This window comes from Dufourea novaeangliae, unplaced genomic scaffold, assembly GCF_001272555.1.
Source record: "Dufourea novaeangliae isolate 0120121106 unplaced genomic scaffold, ASM127255v1 scaffold208, whole genome shotgun sequence".
Classification (NCBI taxonomy): Eukaryota; Metazoa; Arthropoda; class Insecta; order Hymenoptera; family Halictidae; genus Dufourea; species Dufourea novaeangliae.
This window is the reverse complement of record NW_015374114.1, coordinates 1,665,469-1,684,425: the sequence shown is the minus strand read 5'-3', so window position 1 is coordinate 1,684,425 and position 18,957 is coordinate 1,665,469. Positions and strand designations below refer to the sequence as shown.

At 46.5% G+C, this 18,957-nt stretch overlaps 1 protein-coding gene across 1 annotated transcript in view; it reads right to left on the bottom strand.

The window, feature by feature from the left end:
- Nucleotides 1-11,929: 11,929 nt before the first annotated feature.
- LOC107190895 overlaps nt 11,930-18,957 on the bottom strand; it is a 253,254-nt gene continuing 246,226 nt past the window's right edge. Inside the window, exon 17 of the mRNA XM_015579782.1 lies at nt 11,930-12,171. Coding sequence (XP_015435268.1) covers nt 11,938-12,171 — 234 coding nt within the window. The 3' untranslated portion in view covers nt 11,930-11,937. The remainder of the gene's footprint in view (nt 12,172-18,957) is intronic.

The window sequence follows — 18,957 nt, the reverse complement described above, 5'->3', positions numbered from 1 at the left end:
GTTTAGAGTGATTACCTGTAGAAGCTTTTTAACACGTTGACTACCACAGTGAAAAAAACCGTACGTAGCCAGACACGCTTTATTTCGTTTTTTATGCGTTTAGTCGATAGAGGTTGCTGGTCTTGTTTTTTAAATTATCCTACGATATTAACTTTTAAATACAGTAAGGGCTCATAAGAGTTGGATAGGAAGTTCCTTGCGAGGGTTTCTACTTTATCCCCAGGCTCCGGCTTCGGCTAAAAAATGGATGTACGAGGTGTTGACACGGTTCGCGGTGCACCGTGAAGATTTTGAAGCGAGTTTAAAACTCTCATGGAGCATTTAGTGTATATATTAATAAATAATAATTTTCTAGCGGTATTTAAATAATTCAGTCTCTTTGCAAGTCTCCAAATCTTTGTGGCGACCAAAGTGTTAAAAATGAAAAATCGACTGGCTCAACCCCCGAGAAACCGGGGAAGGAAAACGGGCAAGCTGTCGTCTCAACCAATTCGAATCCAATTATTCGACGAGCAACGAGGTGTGTTTTGACAGTTTCTCGGCGGTGTAAATGCGCTCCGGTGCCAACCGACGTCCGCGCGGCCTGAAAATATAGTTTTAAATCCTCTCCGCTCGTCGAGCAGCCGAGGGGTAAGTGGGGTTAAGCTGGCCTAGTCGTGAGGTCGCGTCAAACACAATCGTAAGAGGGATGTTACCTGGTTATGCGCGTGCAAGGGGCGCTTTATACATTCCATAAACACGTCGAGCGACCGTTCGCGACCTAATAAGACGTTCTAACGAGAGCTTCTTTCTGTACAGAAAAAAAATTCCCCTCGTCTACCATTCCCCCGTCTTCCATAAAATATGAAAAGATTGCGCCTGCACGAGAGACAGGCATTCGGTGCTCTTACGTGTACTTGGACGATATAAAATATTTTATAAATTTTCGAATGTGTAATGAGGCTCGATAAGTGTAATAATTTTGAAGTAACAAACTTCTTGAGTAAGAATTATGCGGGTTTTGTTACGCGGATATGAATTTTGGTGACATATATCGATGACAGTCGTATTGGCTAGTCACGAATGATCCAATTAGACATTACGAAGAACAGTCAAATACAAAGGTCGAGCTACCGAGGTCTCGGCCTGAAATTTATGTGGTGTCAAAACAGTGTCCCTCTACGATAACTGTCCAAAGTAGTCCCGAATTTCGAGCATTAACCGAAGATTTACTGATGGAATTTTCGCGAAATGTTTCGCGGCAGTGAGTCGTGTTAAAGATGAATAGCTCGAGAATAAATGTTCATATCAAAGGGGCACACGATTTCACCGAATCAGCGTGCTTTCAATGAGGGAATCCATTGGCGGGTGGTCGCAATCAGAGATCTCACCGTGGCATTGCCGCGTGCCGTTTCGCGTTTGCGTTTGACCTATATGTATATGCGTTTGCGGTCCGCGGCGAATGCACGCGTGTTGGTACACGTATGAAATGAAACGATCGATCCGCGGACGACCAACGCACGATAGATATATCGATATCAACCTATCGCCCGCTCCGAGCATTCAATTCCGCCGTGTCATTGTTTTCGCGCCCGGAGTGTTTTGCCAAGGTAGCCCACCGGCAAACTCGCAGTGCCTCGGCTGCGTTTCGGCCGCCGCTTGTGTGCTCAGCAAACAGGGCCGCGGCGCCGATTTAATTAATGCTTGCGTGAAAATTCGCTGAACAAGACGCGGGTTCATTTGCGAACACTCGAACCCGGTTTACGATGTAGCGAGCGATTATTCGAGATCCCAAGGAAGGCTCTTTGCTCATCTAAACACCGAAGATGCTCCAAACACTTAAGTTATAGTTTTCTACAGTAATTCCTCGATGAGTATTCGAAGGTATCGAATACTAAATATTTCATAAACTAGCGGCCATATGTGGCTGAAACAAATATCATTTGCTTCAGAATTCCAGGCTCTATCACTGTGCTAAACACTTCTTTCTCTTACACTTTCTTTATATAGATTAGGCGTTCTAGTACTTACAAGCAACAGCGTATATCGTATCTAACGTGCCTCGTTGCTCATCGACCGCCTGTTTCTAACGATCCTCTCCAGAAACAAAGTTCACCTTCCGATGTGGACAAGGATCAGCGTTTTGAAACTACTAAGAAGAAATGGTACAGGATCATCAACACCGTGGGGATTTGTATAATTTCAAGGGCCCTAGAGGGCCCGTTCGTATTTATTTACCAACGCCCCGGCAACTCATCGGCCGTGCCGTATAATAAGTTTATAACAAGTACTCGCGCTTCTCGTTCGCATCGTTCACACGCACGCTCACGCACCCCTCAACCGTTCCTTCTACACCCTCGCCGTACACCCGCACACTCTTGTATAATCGTTTCATTGTTTCGTTAATATTCGTTCTCCAGTCGTCGCTTCGTCGCTTCATACGCTCCCCTCCCTTTACCCCGACATGGAATTTTAGCTAAGCGGCCGTTCTCCCCGAGCGAACGACCGATCGAGCCACCCCCCTCCGTCGTCTGGGATCATCCGTGGATACGATCGAGGGATCCACGAGACTCGACGAAGATGCCGGACGGCTCGAGCGTGTCGTTCGATTAACTAGGTGATTTAGGTACCACGCACCTTCGTCTACATGTATATGTATATTATGTATATTTATATTTATATGTATGTATATGCATATGTATACGTATGTATAGGTATATACAGTCAACGTTACATGGGTATCGCGCTAGGGAGCGAGTCGACAGGGTGGTTACTCATAACGGAGGGCTCAATTGATGCGCCTCTTCTGGCATGATATTCGTCAATTCCCCTTTTTCGTGGATCGTACGGTTCGCTTCCTCTTTTCGCGAAACGAACATTCTCAACGGATTCGACAAAACGGTCCCCCACGGCACGGAGTCCCATTCTCGCTGGATGGACTCGCGCACGTTGCATTTCCGTCTCCCCGATTGCCCTGCAGCCGCCATTGTTGTACCCCTTCGGTGCGGACGCATTATCTCCCAGATAACGCCACGGCTATTTTCTTGTTATCGCGGTATTTACAACGAGAACTTCCCGAACACAACCTCGTCGGCACGGAGAACGATTGATGCCCCTTCCTGGACTCATGCACAAACTCTATTCGATGTTCATCGTGAGAGATTAAACCGGATAAACGGGGCCTGGAAACGCGCTGTCCCACTTATCGAACACAACGAAAATGCAAAAGAAGAGCAACGTTGCGTTCAAGTTGGACTCCCGTGTGTCGAGAACAAAGATCTTCTCGGAAGCAGAATCGTACGAGCTTCTCTAGAAGAAATTTACATTTATCGCGAATCCGAAGTTTTCGGCTCTCGATCACAAGGTTCCATGCTCTCTTAGGGACTTTCGAGGAACCAATCGACTGATATTACGGAACAGGAAAGCTGCGAACGCGTATCCGACCCCAAACAGCTCTCCTTTCGGTTTCCAGTTCAACGAAATGGAATAACCTATCTGCGTTAGGGCTGTCTTATTGGACTATTAATTTTTCCTTCCTGTGATCTCGTTGGATCGAAGCAGAAAGCGGTCGTACACAGGGGTTTTCGGATTCACACATACACACACATAGGAGGTCTGTCACACATTTGTCTTCGCGAACGTTTCGAGTGTTCGCGAGGGAGAGTCCGTTCAGCATTATTATCTTTCCGCCGCCTTTTCTCTATTTTCCGTTTTGCGTGCGAACCGAAAGAGAGAGAGAGAGAGAGAGAGAGAGAGAGAGGGAGAGTGAAAAAGAGAGAGAGAGATCTACTGAAAAGCGACGTCCCACTTTTGCGTTTTCTAAAGTGGACCTCCTACAGGCGTCTCGTAAGCGTATCTCTCGTTCGTGAAATATTAACCAGGGGGGGAGAGGAAAGAAAACGGCGGTGTTACGCTCCATCTGTGTGTAACGCTCGCGGCGAACAAACTGGCCCCCGTGAGACTGAATTGTTTTGCATTTTGAATTAAACCGTGAATTTCCGGAGCCAGTTACATCGTCGGTCGATGATAAATCATTCGACATGCTGCGCGGGACAGCGAAGCGTAACTGTTATCTGTCTCCTTCCTCTGATATACTGGATGGTTTGATAATCGCGGTGCGGTAAGAAGAGAGACAAAATTTGTTTGAAATTGGGCGAGCTGACAAATTTGTCATCTATCGAGCGTGTCAAAGAGTGATCCAATATTTTTTGTTACTAAATTGGTAGCATAGTTTAAATTCCATTTTTTTGATGCTTTCTTTTCCCAAAATGGCAGAAGTTGTGGAATCATTAAGTCGAGGAGAATAGAATAACCAATGTCGCTGTATCGTTTCCGTTGCCATTGCAGCAGACTCGCGGATAAAGATTTATTTTTGTCCATGCTTCGTTCCATTAGCTACCCTCTTGTCCAGTTGCATCGCTATTCCGACACCACCTGGTATAGTTAATTCGATCACGGCCGCTTACGAGACGAGACGGTACTTTTAAACGTTGGCGGTCATTCGGGGATTCACGCGAGTCGTTTAGGAAGGATCAAGCATCTTGAATGGTGCGCTACTTAAGTATACGTTTACGTAGTCTTACGATTTTATTTTGCATGCGTGGCTGGGGTCAGAGTGCGTTTCAAGTAATAAAATATATATATATATATATATATATATATATATGTGTATGTATAATATATATTATGTATATTATGTATATGTATACACGCGTGCGGGTGTATATGTATAATTGCACGCGTTTAGTGTATTCTTTTTTTGTTCAGTGTGTAGTTAGAGAGGTTGAGCCATCGTTCTGATCTACCGACGGAGAAACAAGGGGAATTACCGTCCCCTAGGACAGGCTTACCAACCACTCTACACGAGAAACAAATAAATCCGACCGAAGCTACGGAGATATCCGACTGAATTTTGTATCTCCACACGAATCTCTTTAAAAAGGGGCAAAACAAAATGAGGTCGCTTGCGCTAAAAATTTAGTATTACCAACAGACAGGGCGTAGAAGGTTATGTATCATGTGTTGCACAGGGGGAATCCCCTTCCGTGTCGATAGCTGGAAACTTGTCCGAAATAATAATTAGGGATTAAAGACATACTCTGGTTCGTATTTACGGCATGAAATCACCATCGATCCAGACTAAAAAGGGATTCACCCGTGACAGTCGTGATACGATAACTTTGTTGGACCTTCTAAAGAAGAATTTTATCGACGAAGCAGGGTGTGTGGTACCAACAGCCCGTATACCGCGACTGGTGGATGGTAGAAAAACGTTCCTAACGATCGATATTATAGTCCCGTCGGTACCGAGAACAGCATCACGGCACCAGGAATGAGGTAGTTCTCCGCGAAACTAGTCACTAAAGCAGGGTAGTTATTGAGCGACGGTACAGTTTTCTCGTCGTCGGTAAGACAGGAACGCTTAGTGAGCTTACTTACTAGCTAGGGAATCGAATACGAGAGGCCCAGCGACGGTGCCTCTGGGGGAAAATCGATTTCTGACCCCCGCCACAGTTAGCGACGTTTATTATATCCGCCTCGCGGTGATTCGTTCGCGACTTAATCATCGGCGCGGTGATTGGCGGCGTAGCGGGCTCACAGTGTCGCCACCACTAGGGGGGAAAGACGCTTTCCATCCTGGGGATCTAGAGAAATTTTGCGTGCAAACTCGGTGGGGAAAGTCGCGAGCACGCGGCAGCCGTAGCTAGGACACGAACCGAATTTCAATCGAATCGCCGGCAGAAGGAAACGATCGACGACGAGATACTAGATTCTCTATTGGAAAAGCGTTATTAGGTTTGTCCCCTTCAATTGTGGAACTTCCCCCCCATAGGGTGGCAACAGGCCGCGAACGAATCGCTTCGCGTATTATCCTCTGTGCCGCTGCACGTTCGAAAAAAGCGTCGAAAAAACTGAATCTACGTGAAACCAGAGTAAAACCGCTCGTTGGCTGGCCACTTCTAAGAGGCCTTGATATGTTCAATTGGAACCACCGTGTCTTTTCATCGTATTTCGAAACTATTCTTACATTTTTTTTTTTGGTTTTCTTTGTCAGCTTTCGATCAGGCGACGCATTGGACGATTCTAACAATAGTAATCGATCGAAAAGCCTCGTTGCGCTCTCTTCCGGAAATCATTGTCAGCGACGAGTGCTTCGTCGCGAAGAAGCACTTTCGTAAGCTTTTTCGAAACTTCAAACATAACGGCGTCGCTTAGTGTAATTGATTCGATGGATCTTCGTATTTTTGTCGTTCGTGAAAAGAAAAAGGATCAACTCACTTTCTCAAAGTGTCGACTGTACGAGGAATTCGTTTTGTTGTAACGCATCAGGGTCTCGATCGCGAGTAGAATCAGACAGCCATACGAAGACCAATGCCTGCAACTGATTGGAAGAAAACTTATTCTCCTTCTCTTTTGCACGTATCTCGTAGACATTCCATCGCGCGAAATCATCGTTCTTGCAAGCAGTAACTCTCCGTGCACACACATACACATTTAGGTACCGTTTCGATCGTTTTCACGAAGCAGGAAAGCGTACTCGAAGAAATCCACCGCAAATCATCATCGAATAAACAGTCTCTTCTGTACCTTAATCTATACTGAATGTGAATCGCGTGTAAAATAAAAAAATCACCGCAAGCGTGTGCGTGTTTAATACATTTTGTGCGACGGAAAATTAACTAAATCTCGTACAACAGCTTGCAACCTTAAAGTATCAGAAGCTTGTGCATCGAGATTCGAAGTATATCTTGATCCTTTCTCGACCCTATCTACTTTATTGTGTCTTCAATTTGTACTCATTGTTACCGACAAAAACAAATCACTCGCGAACGAAGTCAATTATTTGTTTCTTGTGCGATCGAACGATTACAAAATATATCGGACAATCCGTTGAAACACGTCTAAAGGATTCCATAGCAAAAACAAGTGTTGGAAAAGGGAACGACTTCCGTGCTTCGTGAATGATAAAGTATGCCCGATTCCCGAGTCGGCTCGAAGTTCTCTAAGCCTTAAACACATTCGATCGTAAGACAACTCCCTAGGTCTCGTAGGAGATCGCTCTTTCGTTCTCTCGCGATAAAAACCTTTGTTCCCCCGGCGGGGCTGAGATTTTCGACGCGAATTAACATATACATATATGTATATATACTCGTTACATATATATATATATATATATATATATATATATATATATATATATACGACTGTTCTACGTGCGTGTATGTATAACGTGACATTTACACATTTGCCGAGTACGCGCCAACCCCGTTACTCCGTTCTGAGCGACGTGCCCGTGGATCGTAAACTTTATACATTATTGCTTTGCCGATAGCCACGTCACGTACATTTCGATCTGGCTCACGTTCGTCCCACTTCTGTCGAAATTCAACTAATTATGGAACGCGTTCCGCCGCGCTTAAGCTCGCTCCTTTTTCACGACGAAATTGCACACCCCCTAGCTCGCTCGCGACTCTCGTTTATTGGAAACATTTCGCGTTCGCGGAAGAAGGATCGAGCGAACGTTCCGTTCTCGTTGCCGTAGACGTAAACGTAAATTTATCAGGCTGTTTCATCGTTCCAAGCGACGAATAACACTTTGATTATTACTCCCCTGTTTGCCTGTCTCGAACAGCGAATCGATGTTCGTTCAGTAGAAATTAAAGTATAATTTCATTATTCGGTAACGTCACCATTTTTTACGTCCTGATGTTCCCGTGCTTTTTCTTTCGCTCGAAGTGGACAGCTCTTGGGCAGAACGTTTAACCGTCAGACACTACACCTCGCCTCGGAATACTGTTGCGAATTGGGATGTTGAAGTTTTGATGATTAAAACTTCAAAAGAATAAAAGCGAATTGAGCCGATAACACATTTTTGTAGGGTACAATTTCCTCAGAAATTCAATGGTAGTGAAGAAATAATTTTTGTAATTATGAAAATTTGAAGCCGTTGTGCTGGTCAGTCGGTAATATTGTATGTTAATTTTCACTAGTGTAGTGTCTGTGGCTTACGATTTCTCTTAAAAATCGTAACACCATTTTTCGTTCACATTCATACATATACAGATAGAAGACATTCTCGTCAATGTTGAATTTTCATCGTAATATCGATTCGAAGCTCCTTTGCTTGGTTGTTACTAGTACAATATCAAATCTGCCGATACAATTCATCGAAACACGTAATCTAGTCGGTAAAATTGCTGGAACTTTGTATAAATATAATGCTCTCGTATTCTTAGAATATCAATTAATTCGTCAAAATGAATATGTTCGAGAGACACGTGTTCTACGTGGTTACGAACGAACGCGAGCCAGAACCGTGTAATAAACATTCCTTGGTTTCTCGTTCCTTTTACACGTACTCACGCGCAATTAATTTTCCTAAATCGACGAAACCCTCTCCTAATCGGATTCCCGACGACGCACGCACAAACGACTCGTCGGCCCCTTTCTCTATTTTTTCATCCCTCGGTCGCGTTTCGTTTCTCCTTATCCGGTGCCGGCGGCCATCGCGGCCACCCAGTGTACCGCTTACACGCTGAATATGTCAGACTCCTGTCCTGTTTAACCCCTTCCCTCCTCCCCACGCCTTTTTTCAGCTTTAATCCGGTCCCTTTTCTGGCTAGACGCTGCCGGAAATTCTAAAGCCTCCTTCTGTGCGTCCCAGAATAATTTTTCCAGGGATTCCACGCACTCCCTGCCGATTTGCAACCGTTGAAATCGGTCGTACTTAAAGATCCAACTGGATGAAATTTCGTGTATCATATTGTCACGGACTCAGTTCCTAATCAAAACCCTATTCCTGATCAGTAGACTGTGGATAATTATGCAAGATTTAAAATTCACGCGATGTTAAAGGAATCAATATTACATTCTTTGTTCCTCGAACGGTTGAAAGCATCGAGTCGAAGGGGTACAATTATAAGTTAGTGATGTTAAGATCGAGAAATTCCAGGATAATCGGACCGGTGTAAGTTTTGAGAAAACAGGCGGGGGAGAACTTTGTCGTGGCGCCGGAAACTGGAATTTCAGAAAATTACTATTCGGCACGCGTCCCGACGATCGGCTGTCGAGATTATAATCGAACCGACACGCGGAACGAGGTGTTACCGCTGAATAATTCGAGGTCGTTGTATTCCTTGGATCGTTTGTAAAACGTCACGCGGCCGGGAGCTGTTTAGAAGTTTTCCTCCGGTTTTCCTGGTTCTTTCTCTTTTTCGCTGACAAATCGACCGTTTTAAAGCCGTGGGGGGCAGTGGGTGTGGGTGGGTGTCTCGTACTCTTCGAGGCCATCCACGAATCGTTCTGCTGTTGGCCCGGGCACGGAATTATTGGACTTCCGACACGATAATACCGACACACTTTATCGTGTCACGGGGTAAAACATAATTAAACGGACTGGATCCGGCCTGTCCCGGGGTCGAACACCTGACACTTTAACGCGAGCCGGCAATCGCCCCCCTGCCCTCCCTCTCGATCGACAAACCGTCCCGTTTAATTCGCCCCGGCTCGACCACGCGAGAGAGAGAATTTATTCAAATACTTCGCGCGTCACGTGGGACGCTAGAGAATTTTCCATGGAACGACAAGGCTGTGTTGTTGTTGTTCCACTTTCCTGCACCACGCGCGGATCAAGTGTTCTGTCGCGTCTGTCGATGGAACACCGTTGTACGAAATCCACACACACGCACACACACGCACACACCCGTGACACCTATATATGTATGTATATTTTCGTTCCGATCTAATATTCTTCGTCTTCTTTTTGTTACAACGCTATTAACAATCTACAGTTATCTACACACATGTACGTACACACATGCACACACACGCACGCACACTCTCGAGCCTCCCGCGATGCCTGAAACGCCCTTTAAATTTAGCTCTGAACTTTAACAAACACCTAATGGTCCGATACAGGAGGAGCGTTCGCTTTTTGCTAGCTTATTAGGTATACCATAAATTAGCGGGTGTCATTTACAGACTCTACGGTGCTTCTTCTTTATTTTATCTTTTTACACGCGTCCCCACCGTCACGCGCGATCGAGGATCGTTCCTCCTCGTGCTTCTTTTCTAATTACCTCGGACCGTTCGATAGTCGCAACTGACTTTCACGCTCAGGCTGGCGAAATGTTGAGAGAAAGAAAAAAAAAAGAGAGGAATCGACTAGATGGGAACGACGTGGATGGGGAGACATTGACGTCTTGAAGCAAGTCGATCGCGAAAGATGGGCACGTAATGCATTTGAGCAGTTCAAAGGCTTCTCGGATATGTCTGACCACGGATGGGCGGTTCTACTGAATCCCGAGCGGAACGATTTTCGGAAGGTCGTAATCGGGGGTGTAGTTTCAGAATATTAGATTCTTTCGTTCTTCGTGTAGCTTGTTATGAACAATCAGAAGTAATCTACAGCTTTAACTTATGAGTCATTTAACCACTGTAGTTTCGTCTAGAAATCCACCGGAAAATCGAACCAGCAGTCATTCGATAATTTCATCTGTCCTCTCGACCTCTCCTCAGCAAAGTACTAGTTTCCTCGACAAAGTATCAGTTTCCACGGTTAAAAGCTCCCAATCAATTTCTCAAAAATTCAACGCAGCGATGTTACGAGCGGTCTGGGTTAGGTCTCTAGAACCGTGGGACAGCGTGCGATCCAGCGGAGGTTCAGGAGATAATCGAAAAAATGCAAAACGCTGAAACGAGAAACTGGCATCCAAGCCCAGGAAGCTGGCGAAAATATTTCCAATATATTTCACGGTCGGAACGGGGCCACGGTTATCATAGACGGATTCTTTCGCGGTTCTAATGACCGTGGATCGTGTTTCCCAGCCGGCGGGCTGCCAATATCCTCGCTGATCCAGCAGCGGTGTGCGTCCGGACGTGTGTTTGGGATCTACGCCCGTTTCCCGCACATGGGATCCCCCTTATTATTGGCCACGTAAGCAAGGCGAAAGAGGGCCGTTTCCGTCGTCGCGACGGCGGCAATAAAAATTCTCGCGGACCGTGGTGGGATCGAACGTGAAACCCGGTTCAATATCGGTACTCGCGAAATAATAATCGATTCCGGATACCAGCGGCTCGTCGTCGTTTCAATTCGAACGACCCTTCACGGACGTGTCCCGTTTTCGTGTATAACGGCTCGTTCCGCGCCGCGACTTTGCGTGCGTCCGTGTAACGAGGCCGAGAACGTTGTGTCGAAAAATCGAGCGAAGGTACACTGTATTCCTGGAACATTGTCCGTGCGAGGATAGCGAGTAAAAGGAGGGGGGGGGGGGAAGAGAATCGACACTGGGCGACTGGAAGTGTTTGACCCTGAGGTGTTCTGAATCGAGAAAGATCAGGATACCTTGTTAATGGAAATAATAAAATTCCAACAAGGCACTCTAAACCTATGGACAGTGTTGATTAACATCTCAACAATGGATGAGAATAGTATCGACGTCGGATGTGGACGATGTAGGTTTAAGGGATCGTCGAATCGGGACCGATCTGTTTGACGAGAGAAACGATAAAATGAAATCTTTCGTAAGATAATTGTAGTATGAAGGGAATATAAGAATCGACAACGAAGATGAACAATAAAATTCAAATAAATTGCAATCGAACCTGAGCGTAGCAACGCTCCCGATTGTTCTCAGCTCGATCCTCGATCACGGCAACCAGTCGGAATTCTCTAAGTCCCTGATCCACGAGGCACGAAGATTAGAGCCCCGTTAATTAGGTGCGACTGCTCGACTCTGTTTCGTTGATGCACACGCCCTTTGGAGGCCGTCGGTTCTCTTCGAGATCCAATATAGTCCCGTCCCCGCATTCTTCGTTACCCACCCCCCAACCCCCGTTTCGCGTCCCCTTCCAGATCATTCTCCTCTAAGCGTCGTCCTCTGTTCTCCACGTTCTCTTCGCCGGGCGTTCAAGAATGCTCATTGTTCAATAGGAGTAGACGGTGGCGAGCGGCCCGTGTCACGAGGCGACCAGGCACGTAGACGTCGTCGATCGAAGCAGGCTGAGGAGCAGGAGGATCGCTACGAGTAGGGCGCTCGACGACCTCGAGAGACCTCCGACCTCGTTGCTGTACGGTAACTTGACCTCGACCTCGGCCATCTTGAAGATCGAGAGCAGGGGATGCGTGTGGACGTCGTGGTGCTTGTTGTTGATTTTGTCGCTGAGATCCTGCAGCATCGAGGCGCACTCCTCCTGCAAAGACCAGAAAACGGCCGATGTTCGTTAGACGGAACGCTTCGTGCGGGGTGGAATCGTTTTGGGAATGGCGGGAATGAAAAATAAACTCGGGCGGAATGTTGATGGTGGCGGTATCGCGAAACTTTTAACTACCGGGGGAGTCTGATTTAAGTTTCACTTCGGAACTATTTAATTGGGTTCCGGGAACGTACGATATCGGGACGATTGCTAACTGATTTCGTAAGGAATCGCGTGGATGTTTTACATATTATTCGGCCGGATCCTGTAAATCGGACCATTGGACCGGCCATAACAATTCTTTAAACAATGTGCACTACAAACATAAAAGAAGGTTTCTACATTCACGAGAACGGCCAACCTCGTTCTGAAGATCGAGCGATGCTTCGAATGCTTCAAGCGGCATCCGGTACATCGCGTTTTCCGTGGAAATGCGGACAAAGTTAAATATTCATTATACTCCTTCTTTTTTTCCCAGTCGTCTAAATTCACGAAGAGCTAAATACACAAGGCGCATCATCTTAATGACTTAATTAAGCAAGAACCCGCGGAGAATGATAACCCGGGGATACGGGGAATTTCCTTTGTAATCAAAAATTAAATCACGTTGTAATATTGTTCGGGGCGTTCGAGTTTCGTCGTCTTTTGTTCCACCGGTTCCCCATTGTGCTTGCCCCCCGACATTTCAGATAACAAGTGCTAATTTTTCCGCGGGCATCGTTGCATTCGAAGCCGCGCGCGCTGCCCTCTCGCGCGAGAAATTATGGTAAATTAACAATAACAGGATTCCTTTGTCCCGCCAGCGGAATGCTTCTTCTTCCCGGTTATAAAACATCTCGCGGTTTATTACGTCGGAGAAACTTGTTTCGTGTCTTCCTAGTTTATTAACCGACCACCCTCCCCCACCCACCACGCCCACTTTTCAGAAAAACCGCAATTCTCGGTTCGAGCTAATTTTCGCGAAGAGCGCATTGTCTGACGGAACAACGCAACAGAAAAGGAAAGCACAGTTTCTAGTAATTTTTGCTAGTACAAGCGGAGTCATCTCGACGGAAGCAGGGTCGTGCCATTTATACGTTTACGCTTTAATACAGGGTGTGACAGAGATAGTAGGACCAGCTTTCGAAACTCAGGGCGGTTCAGAGGAAAAAGGTCACGCGAACATGGAACGCGGTATATAAATACTCTCTTATTTACCGTGGAATTTACCAATTAAGTTTCGTTTACAATTTCAACCCACTGGTATGTTTTTCCGGCGACATCTCGTGAATCCGTTTACGATAGAAAAGAAAAAGAAAAAGAAATGCACGGATGAAATTTTCCAAATCCTCGGGGAATTTTAAACACGTTTGACGTCATCAGAAGCTAAAACTGTTCTTGCGCGCCGGTGAAAAAAATGTCCGGATCCGTGTTTATACGACCCTTCGTCGTCCTAAGGGCGACGTAGACTACGCGCTCGAAAAGTTTGTCCGCTCTAATCTCTGTTGCAGCCCCGGTACTTTTAATAAACACACCACGGTTTCTGGTCTTCACACCCTTCCGTATTACACTCTCGAAGTACCCGTTTAAAAATTCGCTTCTCGCCCGTAACGGTACTTCTTATCCGTTACTTTATTCCGAATAAATTAAAACAAAGGATTATTACAGCAGCAAAGCCTCTCACACTCTCCGTTACGGAAACGGGGGTTTCCCTCCAGTTGAAATGCGATTTTAATTCAGTCTCCGTTCGAACCCCCGAATAATTAAATCGCTCTCAAGGTCACTAGCGCATTAAGCCGGAGAACGAAGCAGTCTCCACCTCTCTTTGCTCGCTTGACAAACTTTTTCCATTGTCCCGAGGGAGAACAGCGACTTTCCCCGGCGTTTTCTTTAGGAGAGGGGGTGGTGGTATCCAGTTACCCATGGTTTCGACTTAACGGCGCCGAATGTAACTCGCGCGCCTGTCCTCTCCCCGGCATCGATTAACATTTTCATCCCTCCCGTATCATTTTCCCTCTCGACTCTCATCCTCTCAAACCCTTCTCGATCCCCCGTTTCTCCACGCCTCGCTTTCTTGTTCCTCGACGCCCCCGAAATTACCCACGGCTCGTTGAATCTTTAATTTCCGGCGGAGGAGGAACCGAGGGCCCAGAGCGATTTTTCGCGATATTTTGTCGTTGGTGGACGGGGCGAAGGGGTGTGGTGACTAGGCGCGGGAGGGTGCGTGCCACGTGGCTCGACCAGCGCGTTCCGAAACCCACGGCGACGTCACCGGTTCGTTCTCCGTCCTTCGTTCGCTCTCGAATCTCTCCGAGCGCATCGACGTCGAGGATTTTCAATGAAATTAAATTCCACCCGGAAGGAGAGAGCAGCCCCTTTCCGCCCATTCCAGCGAGTCGTGCACCCCTTCGAATAACTTTTCCGCGAGCACACAGAGAGAGATAGATAGAGAAAAAGAGGGCCCTTTAAATTACCGATGCGCTGGGAATTCGTTTTTCGAACTATCCACCTAACGCCGCCTCTGCGATCCATATCGATCCTCCGTCCGCATCTGCCGCTCGCGTCGAATTTTCCTACCCTCCCATCCCTCCACCCATCACACCTCCGTCTCTCGAGCGGTTCCGTTTTTTAAGGGAATATATGTATTTTTTTTTTTTTTGGTTTCAATTTTTCATCGTGTTTTCGGTGCGTACGTGTATCCAGTGTCTAGATAACGGATTTCCGCCAGAGAATATGCGATACGCGTAGAGTTTTTGCGCTCGACAAATTGGAGGGTGAAGACTTCTCCCGGTCGTTGATGGATGAACTTTCGAGCCCGGTTACGCGACAGTCCGGATGAATTCTGACGGCTATTTATTTCTTCTCGGGAAAATAATCTAGCGGCCACGTTCGGTGTAGTCTTCTTTTCGATCGAGACTTGCGGTCGTGTTAGATTTTTTTGTTCGATCAATTCTTCGGTGTACGCCACGGGGTGTCGGAAAATCGTGCACCACAGAATTTGTGAGCAATTTCAAGTGTTCCGTAAAATGAAATAACGAGTGATGTACCGTGTTATCAGATCGGCTTTAAGGATACAGATTTTTTCTATTTAACGTTAAGGATGTATCGGACCTATCTTCGAAATAGTATTTTCACTGTCTAAAGTTCAGACTCGTACCCATTAATGAAAAATAAAAACGCAAATAATGCTGGAAAAAAAAATCTGAAAAGTAAAAAATGTCTTTCTAGGAGTAAAAATAAGACTCCAGTTACCGTTTCAGTTCCTTACATATAGATTTGTTATGCATAAGGCGTAGAGATGCAACTAATTCAAATTTCATGCGCTTTAGTCCAAGATTGTACGTTCGATAGATCCTTAAGGGTTTAACTTTCGTTTTATTCAGTAGCAAATTACAGTCATGGGAACTAGCAAAAACTATAATAGAATAACACCACAATTTCTTCTGTAACCTGATCTAAGTGTAATATTAATAGGCTTCTTCTTACTGAATTTTAAAAGCCCAGTAATAGACTGCTGGTCAATAAAGTGTTAATTTTATATTAGCATAGATCTGCGACGGTCTGTTAATTTCGTGTAATTAATTTTCCTTTCGTATAGAAGATCTCATACACGCCATGAAATTCACACGACAATAGAAAGAATCTGTCGCAGGCGACGTGGCCGGTATTCGCAGCGTAATTGAATAGAACGGCCGGCGCAGTAGTAATAATGATCCATACGCGGTCTGGGTCAAAGCCCAGGACGATAATTCATTTTACATATCGGTCGTCGTTAATTGTACCGCAGAGTTTCTCGCGCGCGCTTAATTACCGAATATCCGGCGTAGACCGCGAATGTTCGTCGCGTGTCCTCGTCGCGCGGCACCGTCGGGGATGCCTTTCGAACTTCTGCCCGATGCGCCTAAGAACCAGCCGTTGTTGAATCGCTCTCGAATTGTATCTCTGTAATTAAGAACCCCATGGTCTACGGAATTCGTAACATAAATCCTGGACTCGCTTTAAATAATTCCGCGACTCGTAGAATTTCGAACGACCATCCTCCTCTCTGGCCCATTTTAAATTCTCCGAGCGATCATTGCAATTATTAACGAAATATCTAAATTTAAATTCGAAAATCAAGAAACTGCAATATTTTCGAATAATTTCTCGTTTGCTGAGCTGCAGAGTTTCCTCTCTTCAAACAGGAAAAGTTACCTTAACTCATTGAAAGCAGAGCATTCGTTGCATAATAATCAACCGGTTCCCAAAATAATGACACGCCCCCGAGGGGTGGTTTAAATCGATCCTCCGGCTGTTCGTTACCCCCCGCTGTGGTGTACGCGCAGGATATGCAAGACAGGGAGGGAGGTAGAGGGGGATGGATCTGTTTCATGCCAGCCACGGATCGTTTCCTTTCATCGCGCAAATAATATTCCCGATTCGGAAACCCGCCGGGTAACTAATGATGTTCTTAGGGAGATGGTACGCCAGGAACGACTCCTATTTATGCGAATTTCTACCGTAGGGATGCCAATCAAACCGCGCAATTACGATAGACGGTCTTATTCAGCAGCAACGGTGTCATTTAGCGTATCGCTCCGAAGACGTTGGGCGGATCGGAGCGAGTTTCGGTTGCAAAATTGGGGAACGACGAGAGGGAGTGCGACGGATCTGGAACACCCGAGGGTGGGTGGAGGGGTGAATAAAGGAAATCGTTGGGAATGAAAGGCAGAAGAGAACGCTAGACCTAATAAGTCCTACCACGAGACACCGAATCCTCGAAGTTTCGTGAAATTACAAATTGTAAGTTTAGTGCCTGTAAAAACTAATTTGTAGGATGGGTGGTCGAAATTGAATAGTCAGGAGTCGCTTGGAAACAACGCGAATCAACAAGAAAGTAGCAAGAGGAGCCGAGGAACAGGCGAGGTGAGTCAAAGAAACTTCAGAAAAACCGCAAGATAAAACAGACACGTGGGGCAGAAAATAAAAAAAAGTAAAAGAGATGTCTCTCGGAAAAAGGGGACGTGGAAGCGCGAGAAACCACAAAGGGTCAATATTCCCACATGGATACAAGGAGGGACGGAAAAATCGTCGTTGGAAGTTGGAAAAAATCCGTGGCAAGGGCCTCTGGCGGAGGTGAAAAAGGACGACAGAGGGTGATAGAGGGGCATTAGAGGTCGGAAAAAAAATGGAAGCCAGCCGGGAGGAAAGAAAATAAATCTTTCATTAGGACCGTCTCCGGTGGACAATGTTCGGCTAATCTATAGTATAAAAAATACGGAACGGAATGGACGAAGCTTCGCCATCGGAGCGGCCAACGTCGTAGTCGTATGCCCTTGCTGGGGTTCGAATCCCATAGAGCCACAGTAGTCACGGATTCTTACAGATTTATTCGTACATCGCGAACGAAAAGCAGGTGCTAGATGGTGCAGGTGCGCATCCGAGCTCCGACAGTTCACTCGACACGGCCAGCTGCCATTACCCCTCGACAAAGGCGAATCCCTTATTAATGGCCGGCTAATTGGATTTCTTGGCGGCGGAATGGTTACGTCGACGTGGTGCTCCGTACGCCGGTCGAGCTTTCCGTGGAGGGGCGGCGGGGTGCAGAGAACGGGTGAAGGGGAGAAGGTCGAAAGACGAGAAATTAAAGCGAAACGAGAGGAGAAAGAGTGGAAAACAATGCACGAAATAAAAAATGGACCCAGGGGGGACACGTCGAGGCAGCGAGGTAGAGGGGGCTGAAATGGCGAAGAAACGAATGACCAAATTACAGAAAGCAGGAATTAGGAAAATAGAAACATGGAAGAGCTGAAAAAAAAGAAAATTCTGCTCGAACTCTAGCTGCAGAATGCAGGGACGGACGAATGGGGGAGTGGTTGCGTAATAAAGTACAGAACGCGTGACGAGTGCAGTGGAAAGAGAGATTTTAGATATCAGACGAGAAGGGAATGAAAGGAGACAGCTTGAGTAACGTCTGGAGGGGGTACCGAGGGGTGCTTGCGACGGTGCATAATGAAGGACAGGCAGGGATCCATCTTGCCATTACGATTCCCAGTGGCCCTTCCATCTCATCCGACGCAGAGAATCCCTTTCATCGGGACGAATGCATTCGATATCAGGAACGATTGTTCCCGCGGATTTCCCAACCCCCCGTTTGCTCCGCCTAAGATGATCGTATCCTCGTGCATCCGGTCTCATACCCCCGCGGCTAAACGACGGTGTCAATTTATAATGGCGATATAATAGGATCCGACGCATGTTCCGGGAGCTCGACTTAACGGATGATGACGCTAATTAGAGCGTACCTGGTGGGGCTCGGGCGTCGACGAGAAATGAAGACATTCCCGTCGAAGAGTCGCGTGAACAAAGATTGTTATAATTAAACAACGAATAATATTATCGCGATAAGCATACCGTGAATAGACGACCGACATTGTTGCACAGCATGAACTCGGGGGATGCCATTGGGAAGCTTGCCTCGGAAATATTCCTCGGGCTCTCACTCTGTCGTTCTCTCTGTCTGGAAGGAAAGACGCGGGGGAAACATAGGCCGGCGCAGCGTCGCGTGGGCCAATAAAGTTCCGCGGATAAAAAGAAAAAAACGGAATTCCGGCATGCAAGACGCCTGTGCGACTTCACGTGCCCGTTTAATCAATAACGACGTCGAGTCCGCTCGACGTTAGTCGTTAAAACGAAAGGGGGGAAAAAAGAGGGACGAGAGAGGGGGGATATGCCCGAAGAAAATGGAGAAGGGCCCTGGATAAAAGGGGGCGAGCGGAGAAATAAAAATCAGCCGTCGGGCGGGCAGGGTTGACGGGGCGGAGG